At 36.6% G+C, this 13,122-nt stretch overlaps 1 protein-coding gene across 8 annotated transcripts in view; it reads right to left on the reverse strand.

Moving 5' to 3' along the window:
• Positions 1–13,122, reverse strand: part of LOC138159957 (protein adenylyltransferase SelO-like) — a 105,955-nt gene that overhangs the window by 76,355 nt on the left and 16,478 nt on the right. For all 8 annotated transcript variants that reach the window (XR_011168025.1, XR_011168024.1, XM_069086342.1 and 5 more), the window contains exons 4-11: positions 10,784–10,848; positions 10,642–10,698; positions 10,455–10,553; positions 9,673–9,740; positions 8,445–8,532; positions 5,927–5,996; positions 4,883–4,955; positions 2,162–2,245 (exon numbers count right to left, since the gene is read on the reverse strand). Coding sequence is in view for 6 of the 8 variants with exons in the window: in XM_069086342.1 (XP_068942443.1) it covers positions 2,162–2,245; positions 4,883–4,955; positions 5,927–5,996; positions 8,445–8,532; positions 9,673–9,740; positions 10,455–10,553; positions 10,642–10,698; positions 10,784–10,848 (604 nt within the window). In the remaining 2 variants the exon portion in view is untranslated. The remainder of the gene's footprint in view (positions 1–2,161; positions 2,246–4,882; positions 4,956–5,926; positions 5,997–8,444; positions 8,533–9,672; positions 9,741–10,454; positions 10,554–10,641; positions 10,699–10,783; positions 10,849–13,122) is intronic.

Genomic DNA, 13,122 nt, shown 5'->3' on the forward strand with positions numbered 1-13,122 from the left:
GACTATGTCGCAAATATGATAAAAGCTACCATATGGGAACTTATAAATGATTTTGCTTTAGAATTGCTTTAGTTTGGAAACGTTACCTAATTTGTGGGTCGGCTGTTGTGCCATCTGTTAAACCAATAGTTTACCATGTGATGGCCTCTCTGGAAAACCATCTAAATGAAGTTTTTAAAATCAACTTTGTTTTCCCTTTCTTTGTATTTTCCAGTTTAAGGTGTAGCTTTTCCTAACTGCATGAAGATCTTTTCTACTTTATAGTGACATTGCATTTTTTCACCTGGTAGCATCATTATCAACTAATATTTTGTTACCATCTATCGTGTGCATGACAATACACTGGGGATTACCATCTATAGCTGGATGACTCAGTTCACTAGAATAATCCCAAACATTCACTTCAATCTACATATGGGTGAGTTAGGTTTTTACAATTATAGAATCAGAGTTTTGCCAAAAACTTCTGACAAACTACTTCTGATTCCTTTATTCAAATGAATAAGAATGTTCTTTCTTTGGAACATTTAAACATAGATTCAAGCAAAACAATATGCAGAAATGAAAATGAAAATAAACAGAAAGGAGAGTAAACAGAAATATTCAGTGGCTTCTCAAAGGGTAGTCCTGGAAAAGGACATGAAATGGGGAGGTCTTTTATTCTATGAAGTACACCCTTATTTAACACAAACTGATGAAGCTCTATTCCCCAAGGAACAAAGTTTTTCAAATGGGAAACCTCAAACTATCAACAATCATGCATAAGAGTATTCCAAAACACTACTGATGAGAGAAATGCAAAGAAAATAAACCCTAAAGTATCACTTCACACCAAGAAAATTGGCACAGATAGCAAAAAACAAACAGTCATTCTTGGGGAAAGTGAGGCACATTGATAGGATATTGGTGGATCTGTGAACTAGTCCAACTACTCTGGAAAATTATTTAGAATTATGTAAGAAAAAGCACCAAGCAATTCTTACCCTTTGCACAGATATCATACTACTGGACAAACAGCGTTAAAGGTAGAAAGACTGTATCTGTGTCCATATTCATATCTACATCTCTATTTATATCCATAGCTCTATATATTCAGTTAACTCCAAAAAACCCTATGTATACTAATAACTGTTACTTCAATCTTTATTTAGCTTTTCAAAAGTTCAAATTAACTCAGTATTATAGTGTATCTTATACACAATATGTATTACAATTTTTTTATTTCCAATTTTTTTCAAAGAGAGCCAACTTGGCATAGTGGAGAGAAAGCTGACCTGGGAGTTGGAGAGACCTGAGTTCAAGTCCTGCTTCTGAAAACTCCTGGCTAGGTCACCCTGGACAAGTCACTTATCCTTCAGCATTCCCTGCCCTAAGACCCTAAGTTTTAGAACAGCTCTAGATTTGCTTTGGATGAGGATGTTTCCTCACTGGGAGATTCCCTATAGCTTTGAAATCATAAGTCTGATACAAAAATATGCAAATGCTATTATGATTAATAAAGTAGAAATTAATTTAAAGGAATTATAACAGCAGCTTTCGTCATGTAATTTCTCAATCAATGTATACTAACAACAGCACTACTGATGTGGGGATCAGAGAAATTTTTTGAAGTTAAAATAGATACTCATATTTGAAACACTGATGTTTGTTTTTTAAAAGCAGCAGGTAACATAACTTCCTCTACTTTCAGTTCAGAGTACCATACTTAGCCCATTCCCCAGAATCCTGGAGAAATATTCCTATATGTGTTTTTAGAGCCTAGATATGGGTAGTAGTAGAAAATAAAAATAATTAGGTAGGGTACTAGTGAATATCTGTGCAAAACAAAAACAATTTTGGTGGTTCTCACGGTTTCTCATATAAAGCAATTTGGTTTATTTTAATTTAACTGGGATGATCACAAAATCATAGACTCTAAACAGAAAGGGAACTCAGAAGCTATCCATTTCAACCCATTCACTTTATAATTAAGAAAGCTCAGACCGAGGGAATTTAAGTCACTTGTTCAAGGTCACATAGGGAGTAATTAACCGAACTGAAATCTGCCAATGCTTTTTATAGCTCGCCATTATTATGGTCTATCATTGCTAGATCTCATCTATTAGTCAGTCATCAATTTAGGATGATAACTTTATAGTAAAATGAAATACAGAAAACATACTTGGATCATAGGCCTCCATAAAACCGAAAGGACCATAATCTATTGTGATAGATAACAAACTGAAGTTGTCAGTATTGCAAACACCTAAAATTGGGAGAGAAATTCAGAATAATTATATGATTTATAATTACATAATTTATATATGTTTATATAATTTCTAGAACCCTACTAATTTATCAAGAATAGAGAAGCAAAGAAGTTTATGGAAAATTATTAATTATGAAAATTGAATAAAGTATTTATACATAAAATTTTATCATTGGCCAATTATAATAGTTTAGTTAACTTTAGACAGTTAAAGAAAAAAAGTTTTAAAATTAAGACTAATCTATATTTTGTGTACAATAAGATTTCAATCCTCCCAAGAAAGACAAGATCTACCCCAAAGAAAACATAATTCCAACTAAATTTTGTCTTTAGTGTTCACTCTGGTCCCCCTTAGGTATCACCTCTATTTCTCATATTGGCTCCCCAAGGCCCAGAACTGTGCTAGGCACAATCAGCACTTAATAGATGACTACTTAGTTAAAAAGGAACACCATTTAATTTGGAATAAGACAAACAAAAGGAAGGTAATTGGAAAAAGAATTAGGAGGGGGCAAATGAAGATATTTTGATACACAGAAGAAAAGAAATAACCTAATTCTGAAGCAACATCACTAAAACATTTTCTATAACTAATAAATGAACATCACAAATTATGTAATCAAATTTTATAACTCCAAAACACCTCAAGGATCATCAGCTTTACCTCTTCATTTTCCAGATGAGAAAACTAAAGCCTAAAAGACATTTAAAAATTTGCTTAAGGTCACATAAGAGGGACTAGAACTCAGGGCTTCTCTCAGTGCAAAACTTTTTCACTATACCATCACATAGCAAATTACATACATATACAAAAACTCTAGTCTGTAAGTTTGCACTCAAAATAGAAAACTATCTAGTTATGAAAAGACTGAAATAATAAACCGGAAAGTGATCACTTGATGAGATATGCTATAGCAATAGCCTTCAATTATGATAACATGCTTTCCGGTTCTGTTTTGCCTATTATACTAATACTAAAATTAGTTTATGTTCCCATAAAGAACTAGGTAGGGGGCTCAAAAATATTTGAAATGACAGATGGTCATCCTGAGATTTAAAGACTGTTATGGATAATACCTAATATATTCTCTCAATAGGACTGGTATCAATAAAGCAACTTGCTAAGGAGAAAATTAGAGACTAGCCAACAAAAGGAAATTTCCAGTGTTTCTCATAGAGAAACTGATAGCAGGATGGGGCCAGGAAGACCTCCCCAGTTGCATTCTCACCCTGAAGAAGCCTTTACCATGAGGCCCACTCTCCTGATTGACTAGCCTGGACCATCAGGGCCTCCACGTCTTATCTGGACTTCCCCTGTTCTCCCTACTTCTCAGCTCTTCTTTATGTGTTACCTTCTTCCATTAGAATGTAAGCTTCTTGTGGGTAAGAATGATCTTGTTTGTTTGTATGTGAATCCACAGGGTCCCTGGAAATCACTTAATAAAAGAGTACTCTATATATCTTGGAGCTATCTTCATTCCTTACTTCTCCCTCAAACCCCACATGCAATCAGTCACTCAGTCTTACTGACTCTACCTCCACCTCCTCTCACATCAGCCACTTGCCATCTCTCCACTCCTATGGCCATTGCACTAGTTCAGGTCTTCACCACCTCTCTGTGGATTACTGTAATAGCTTCCTCACTGGTGTCCCGGCGTCACATTTCTCCCACTCCAGCCCATCCTTCACACAGCTGCCAAAGTGATATTCCTAAAGAGAGTTTCACCATGTCACTCCTCTGCTCAATTAACTCCAATATCTCCCTGTTACCTCAAAGATCACATACAAATGCCTCTGGATTTTAAAACTCTTCATAACCCGACTCCAACCTACCCTTTTAACCTTATTGTACATTACTTTCTTTTGCATACTCTGAGGTCCAGTGGAACTGGCCTCCATGTTGTATTTCACTCCTGACACTTCCATCTCCCATCCCCATCCTTTTTGAATGCCTGGAATGCTCTCCCTCCTCACTTCTGACTCTCGGAATCCCTAGTTTCCTTCAAAGTTCGGCTTAATGCCATCTCCTAACATAAGGTCTTTACTAATCCCCCCTAGCTGTGACTGCTTCCACCACAAATTACCTTACATTTATTTTGCATATACTGATACCCTTTTCTAACTTTAAAATTCTACATAAGCAGCTGGTTCTTGAAGGACCACTCCCCACAGACTTGAGTGCCACTGACAATGAGAGCAGATCTCCACAGAACGCTGTTCTGTCATCCCCAAATGTAACATGAGTGTTATTACTGCCAGTAGAGTTAGTTCTGTATGATTTACAGTATTAGGAAAGAGACTGTGAAATCCAGAAATAAGGCAGAACTTATTTTCCTACTCATTTAGAAAGTCTGGGCTTCTGAATTCCTACCCTTCAAAATGAAGATATATATTTTAAAATCTATCATGTACTCCTTTTCCTTTCTTCTACACAATGTTCAGTTCAAAATATTTTTAATGAGAGAAAAATCTATAAAGGTAAATATCAGTAAAGATTAGTACATTAAAAGTCTTGAGTAGTATATTAAAGGAAAATTTTAAAAACTAAACATATGGATGACAACGAAGTGAATTCTTTTAAAAAATGGATTCTATTTTAGTATTTGAAAGATGCAATATAACTAGATAACTTACCATGTGCAAAACCCACAGACATCCATGAGGCGATAAGATGTGCTGTCCCAGATACCACATTAGAGAAAAAATTCTGAAATCAAATAGAAAAATCTTTTTTGGCCTGTTCAATAATATGTCCTATAATGGATTATACTAATAAGTAATGTTGTGAATATGGAGAAAATTCTGTGGAAAGATTTAACAAACACAAGTATTCAACTAGAAGAAGATAAATAGTAGGGAAATAAAACAAAATAAAGAAATTATGATGACCATTTGATCATTATCTCTTTTAACTCTAGCAAAAGGAAGTTTCCTATGAATGAGAATTAGAAAACCCTCAGATTGTCATCTTTCTGGCAGGTAGATGATGACATCTTTTAAAGAACTTTCTAGCTCTGAGATTCTCCATTCATGATCAAAATGAAACATTCACTTCCAGGTCCATCACAGCATATCAATTTTATGATCTAGTTCAACTCTGTTCATTTTACAAAAGTCAAAATAATAATCTAAACCTCTTCTTTCCCAAACCTGAAAGTACAATTCTTCTGCCTCCTGTTACCCCATAAAACCCTATATACAACAACCCAAATGATATTCTCTATCACACTGAAATTCTGTTGAGAAAAATTAAACATAATTTCTACATGAATGGTGAGAGGGATCATCAACATATGTATTGGAGTATTTCTCAGAAAAAAATATATTAGAAGAAGAAAAGAAAAATATATTAATAGAAGGATTCCTATATGAATAAAAAGCTCTGCATATCAACTTCAATAAAAAGGAATCAATGACCAACATTCCAAACATCCAAAATCCACTCCAAACTACTTAACTATAGATTAAGACTATGAGCTTTTCCCCCATGTCTGGATACTTTTTAGACTAAGACAACTTGTCTGTCCACAAACCTCACACTAAAGAACAGATATCTATCTCTTACAGATCTCACAGAGCTACATAATATCGTTTGTTCACTCAGTATATAAACTCTTATACGTGTAAACCTCTAGGCAGGCAAAGGGAACACATTTCATTCCTCTTTCGAAGGCTTACCAAGTATCTGTTGGGATCCTTCACATCTACTGATGGAAAATGTTCCTGTATGACAAAGTTTAATAATTTCCTAGGAAGGAAAAAAACCATTCTAGCAACTGCTCTGGGGAATAAAGTATTAGATTACTTATACCCATTTTCTTTTTAAAAATAGATTTCCCTATTTCTCCCTCCTCCCCCTCTGCCCTCTTTTAAAACGAAGATTTTTTTTAAATAAAAAGGAATGAAAAATTCAGTAAAATCAATCAATCAATATATTAAAAAAAATTGACATTATTTTCAATGTTGAACATCCATACCATCCACATACCCCCATTCTCCCCACCTAAGAGCAGGGGAAGGTGTCTTCTTGTATTTTTTTCTTTGAAACCAAGTTTATTCTTCATAATTTTGAAATGTTCATTTGTGATTGCTTTATGGTTTGTTCCATTGTTACTCTTTAGAGCATTATAGTTAGTCATTGTATACACTGTCTTCTTGGCTCTGCTTACCTCATTATACATGTATCTATAAGTTTTTCCCATGCTTTTCTGTAGCCATGATATTTATTGTTTTTTTTACCATACTGAATGTGCCAAAATTTGTTGTCATTCCCCAACTGATGGAAAACTGTTTCTAGTTCTTTGCTACCATCAAAAATGTTGCTATGAATATTTTGATGTAAATAGAACCTTTCTTTAAAACCACTTACATCAATTGCAGAATGCACTAGTAAACATTAAAAATGACAGAAAAAAATAAAATTAGACCTTTTACTCTTATACAAGTCAAAGGAGATACCACAACCTTCCTAAAATGTAACTGAGTTCCTGGGAACTCAACTGAGTTCCTCTCAGATCTTCCCTTATTTAAGACCTAGAAAAATGTTGCCCATTGCCTGCCAAAAATATTGTGAAATGCTGATCTTGGCAAAGGTTCTCTCTAATATGGCTCCTACCTGGCTCTGGTCAATGAAAAGTACAGAGGTCAACGGAATGAACAGTGGACTAAGAACTGGGAGACCAGAATGCTGCACTAACAGTTTACCCTGGAAACAGAGTTTAGCTTGTATTTAGGTTAAAACAGAAAATAGTGCTTGCTCCCACAAAGCACTTAGGCTAACAATACACTGAATATATCGACAGGCTTTATTTAACCTAAGAGAAAACTACTAAACACAAAAGACTGGCACTCTAACCTACCAATGTTTAAAACAACTCTCTCTTTCCTTCTGGGGAGCTTCCATTTCCACAATACTATGCTACACCTGAAGACTCCACGTGCCTTGACAGGGGAAAGCAGCGAGGTCGCCAGCCTCTTGGAGAGAACCAGAACTGCAGGTAAAAGAGGGGCTACCACCTGAGACTGGTGCTCTCCTGTCTCCAGAGGAAGCCTATGCTTCTCCAGAAAACTATATGACCCCATCACAGGAGAGAAACACATCACCGCACAAGTGTCTGAATAGGAAAAGGTTCTTGGGCCAATGTAGGAGCTGCAAGAACATAACCTAGAATTACTAGAGTCACAGTGGTGAAGCAATGGATGAATTCCTACACAAGAGAAGGAATTCTTTTTTTTTTTTGCATGGGGGAGGGCAGGGCAATTGGGGCTAAGTGACTTGCCCAAGGTCACATGGCTAGTAAGTGTTAAGTGTCTGAGGCCGGATTTGAACTCAGGTCCTTCTGACTCTAGGGCCAGTGCTCTATTCACTGCACCACCTAGCTGCCCCAAGAGAAGGAATTCTAAAGCCACATCTCCTGAACATTGAAGAGAAGCTCCTGGACAATGACAAGTTCCTAGATCAAGTCAAGGAGTTCCAGTGTGAAAAGGCAGAGCCAAGGGGCAGAGACGCCATTGGGTGAAGTGAATTGAGACCTCATTCTCTACTAACACTGTGAGACAAGCACAGGAGTAGTGGGAGGAAGCCAGTGATGGGGACCCCCAGTTCTTTCCTCTAGACAAGGAACCTAAACCAGAAGATAATGCTTGCTCTAAGTTTGGAGACTTGAAAGAGAGAAGAAACACTGCTCTGACTGTTCATAGCCTTCAGTGTAAGACTTTTCTTGTGTGTTTTCAGGTGTCAGATAGGGCAAAGCCAGTCTATACACAGGGTATTGTTAGCCTGAGTGTTTGCACAGAAACTGAAGACTGTTAACAGTTTGTGGAAAGACTCAAACATGAGCCAAAGGCTGAAATCCTTAGAAACTCAGCATAGGAGCAAATGAACTAAATTCTGTTGTTCCCAGGGGAAACCCTGAATGGGGACTTTGGACAGAGTGACATTCCAAAGATTGCACCTGGTTTGTGTGCACCCAGAACTCTGGTTCTCTGCTCTATGTCACAATAGAATGTAAGGCATTCAGGCCTAGTTGGGCCATCTTGTGTTCTCATAGCTGGGTAAAAAGCAATCATTCAGTAAATACCTACTCACAGAATGCTTTTTTTCTCTCACAAGAAAACCGAATATCTCTACTAGCATGTAAGAAAACATATGTATATCAAAATGTCTTTGATCATATTGTGAAGACAACTTACTGACCTTAGTAAATCCAGTTCACCATAACGAGCCAAAATTTCTAATGACCCAATGCGGAACCATGATTTTGCAATGCGTAGGACTACTGCACCTTAAATAGAAACATTTTAAAAATTAGAAAACTATTTTACAAGGTAGAACATGCAAACTTCTTTAAAATAAAATTATCTGGGGGCGGCCAGGTAGCACAGCGAGTAAGAGCACCGGCTCCAGTGTCAGGATGACCTGGAGATTGAATCCCAGGCTCAGACACTTAGCACCCACCCAGAAACACCCAGCCCTGTAACCTTGAGCAAGTTACTTAACCCCAATTGCTCAGGGGCGGCCAGGTGGCTCAGCGAGTAAGAGCACCGGCTCCAGTGTTGGGATGACCTGCATCAAATCCGGGCTCAGATACTCAGCACCACACCCAAAAATAGCTGGCCGTGTAACCTTGAGCAAGTTACTTAACCCCAACTGCTTTAAAAAAAAAAATTATCTGTATAAGAAAATTTTAATGGTAATGCATCTGAAAAATATATGTTAGAAAGTAGTTAGGTCCTGGTTATCTGCACATAGATTAGCTTGCTCCACAAGACCTGGTAGAATTTTCTGACTGATGTGTCCTTTACTCAAGGAGATTTACAGGAGATTTAGATTCTGAGACACCTGCAACCTGCTGGGGACTATCACCTGTAGGAATACTAAAGCAACAGAATGGCTCTCCTGCAAGGCAGTGCCCCCAAAAGTGGGATGTCTACTTCCCCTGACATTGCTCACTACTTTGCAAATCTTAAAGCACTATATAACTGTTACCTACTATCTAATAAGGGAAATCCCTGCCTTGCATTCATTCATACAAACCTGAGAGGGCTGGTTTTATCAGAAAATAATATAATAAAATAAAAAACAGAATAATTTTGCTCTGGCAAAAAGACCAAACGTAAGTTATCTGTAATGTGAGAAGAAAATCTAACAAACTCATGAGTTGGTGCTTATCTTTCTGTTCTTTCTCCCATTTTGATGAAAACTTTTCCAAAATGAGTTGCCTTGCTCCTTAACAAAGGATACTTCACAAGACCGAGAATGCCTATCTGCAAATAGATCTATTTTGTACAGGGGACAGAAACGTATATTTTACCTTTATGGCATATAATTATTGAGAACATAGAATTATATGATTCTCAATATTTTTTGCATTTGTGAAAGTTGGCCTCAATTTTCCAAAAGTGCTTTCAAATGTTATCATTACCTCTTTCTTTCTGAATATTTCCATTGTAGAAATTATCTCTCCACACATCATCATCACTTACAACCAAACTGAAAGTAAAGAGAAATGATCAAGTGATGTTGAACATTTTTAAAGTTGTATTTTCACTAACATAGATGTTCTTAATTCAGAAAAAATTTTTCCACTGTTTAAACAATATCACTTTACACCACAAATTATGTAAACAGAAAATTTACAGGCCACAGAGCAATCATTTTTAGTAAAATACATGCTTATAGTTACAGTGGTTATATTTACAAATAAACCAGACACCTGTATTAGCTTTAAAAAAAAAGTGTTTTGTTCTTTAGTCTTTACATTACGTAACTGTTGAAGATATAGGAAGGAAAATGAATGAAAAGAAGAAACTGGTTCATAAGCTAAAATGTTGCTTAGTAATAAAAACTGCAAATGTTGCTCTGCTGTTATCTAACTTGATGTGTTTTTAAAATTACTTTTTATCATGGCAGCTCAGCTGTAGCCATGCCACTATTTAAAGAAGCAGGCAAAATGCTGAACTGTTATAACTGTATTTTTAAGCACTACAGAAAGCTCAGCTCTTTTATCAGAAATAGTGGAAATTATAAAAGGCTTCTAACAAAAAGCCTTGTTAGCTTATACTATCTTTCTGCAGACAGTGTGACTATCACAGTTAGTTACACTATGACTCAAGTAAACACTTTTGGACGGTTAACATCATCTAGTCCTAAAAGTTAACTTCAAAATCACTGTTACAGAGGTAACTCTGTAAGGTAGGGGGCTACCTTAAAGCTCTGCTTGTTGGGATGCCAAGATAGTGCAAGGCCTCACTAGCCAAAAATTCTCTCACTGAGGAACGCAGCACAGCTCTTCCATCACCATTTCTACAGAAAGTTAAAAATAAGAGGTTATATTTGAAAGTTTAAATGCGTTACAATTCTACCTATATGAATAAAAAGCATGAGACTCTACCGTGAGTATGGGGTCTTTCCCGAGCCTTTTAACTGGAGTTCCCACCTTTCACCATACCTTCCAAAAGAAAATCAATACATTAGAATGTCCCCTTATCTTACCCAAACAAATGGAAAATATTTTTCTGTAAAACATCTGATACCTGTTTGTGTATATTCCAATAAGGTGGGCTCTCCCATCCCCAAGCTGATCTGCCCAGGTTCCAAACTTGGAAAAAAATTAAAATGATCAGAGTCATCTTTAATTAATTACATATCTTGAGATTCAGTTTTTTTAAATGACATTGCTAAAAAAGGATGTTAGATATTAAGTCATGCTGGGGTTACAATAATGAGTGACTTGGCCCTAAATGAGAAAAATGTAAAGCATTGTCAGCTAACTTTTAGTTACATGGTCATCTAATAACATCCATCTGAAAGACACTGAAACTGACAATCTTCAATCTAGGGGCAAAATGTGAAGTCTGAGGTGTAATTCGATTCCTGAACAATACAATAAGGCAGAAAGAAAAAAAAATTCTGTTGCCTTTAAAGCTGCATAATTAGTGAATTAAGGGTACCAATTAAACATATCATACATTAACATCAATACCCTAGTACTATATTGTAGCATAAAGTCCTCCTCCGTTATTGAAGACTATGTTAAAGAGGCAGTTATAGTACAGTGCATTTAACACCAGGGTTCTAGCCCTGCCTGTCACAAATACTGGTTGTATTATCACCACACTAACCCCTCAGTATTTACTCTATAGGCTGAGTGACAATGGGCAATTCTCTAAGTTTACAAACTAGAGAAGAGCTGACAATCTGCGTCTTTTTGGAAAGGGTTTCCGTACTCCACAGTAATAATAGTGCAGGTCTAGAACAAACCAAATTTAACAAAAAACACTATGCCAGTTAAGTGAAAACTCTGGAAGTTTTTCCAAGACAGAAAAAACTTTCAAGTATGGGCTGGTGAGAGACTGCCACCTGAAAACTAGCCTAAGTTTAAAGAGGATCATCACAGAAATATTTCCACAAAATGAATTTTTATAGCCCCAACCAATCATGATACTGCCTATAAAACTCATAATGATAAAACCACAGATCTTTTGAAATATTAAGTGAACTAAATCTACATGAATGACTGTTTTTGCATCAAGATTGGACTAGCCCTAAGGTCCCTTCCAAAAATGAAGTTCTATAGTTCTAAGATATACTAGCTTTGCAGTTCACGAAGCCTGAAAAGAAAGCACAGACTAAATTTTGTAGATCTTTGGGATAAGAAATATAAATAAAATTTTAAGTATTTAGTCAACTGTCTTGGACATGCACCAGGGTTAGCTTATGTAAATCTAAGCACACTCTTTAGGCTGTTCACTGACACTGACACCTAAGCTTAGAGGGCTTAGGAACAGTTTTATACTAAGAGAAAAATGGGAACCATAAGCTGCCTACATTTGTTACGTAAAGACTTACTAACAATGACACTACTCTCCTTGGCTTTGAAGTAGATTGTCACTTCTAAGTTCCTAGACTCTGCCTATGGAGCTCAATTTCAAACCTGAGCAGACAACTGTCTATTCATATATTCTGACTAGTGTCAAGGTAAATGCTACCTGCCAGAAGTAGGCCACTAACTATGAGTTCTGGATGCACACCTGGTCAAGAACCACGTACTCAGGCATACATATTCTTGTAGAAAAAAAGTGAAAGCAATCTGTGACAGTCAAGGAGAAAAGCCACTAACACATGAAAATACAGCTGGCTATTTAGGACTTCCATTGTTGTTTGTGTTATCTATCAGTGGATATTAATTCTGTTTAGTTAGACCAATCTTCCTTGCCTTGGTTGTCTTTGGATTGGATTGTGGGTCAGGGAGCTGGAGACATCCAAGAAAAATTACAGGTCAAAAAACAATGGCATCACCTTTGAAACAATGGGATGCTTCCATTTTGCATTATGTAACTTAAAGGGGTGAATTTTATCCTTTGTTTTTTGTGATATCTAAATATAATTTCAAAACTGCAATAGAAAAAAAAAAGAAGAAACAAGGGTATCACCCTCAGGAACTCAAGCTTCATTCTCAAAAGAGTATCTTCCTATTGAGAGAATGGCAGAAGTTAGAGCTATGTAATTGTATCACCAAGACAACATTCACAGCACCAATGGCGACTATGAATATGCAGGCGTAGTTCTGAATTGCTCAATGTAACAGACTCTCCATACAGAAGACAGAAGCAAAACATTTATTCAGACACCAGAAAGTCAAATCCCAACACCAAAAAACTAAATCCATGATAGCAACAAAGAAGTTAATATACATTATCACTGAAGGGATCAGCACCATCCCAAAGCCTTCCCCTTGCTTGAGCATTCCCACAAACGATTACTCACAATCCTAGCTGTCTGCTTCCCTGTGTCCTCTCTCTCTCTCCCTCCCCTCTAACTGCTCTCACCAACTTCCTCTGGACTCTGCTCTACCCATTCAGCAAGCTCCTCC

Source organism: Petaurus breviceps, unplaced genomic scaffold, assembly GCF_028583685.1.
Source record: "Petaurus breviceps papuanus isolate PSGF00001 unplaced genomic scaffold, PetGlider_PUasm1.0 178, whole genome shotgun sequence".
NCBI classification, from domain to species: domain Eukaryota; kingdom Metazoa; phylum Chordata; class Mammalia; order Diprotodontia; family Petauridae; genus Petaurus; species Petaurus breviceps.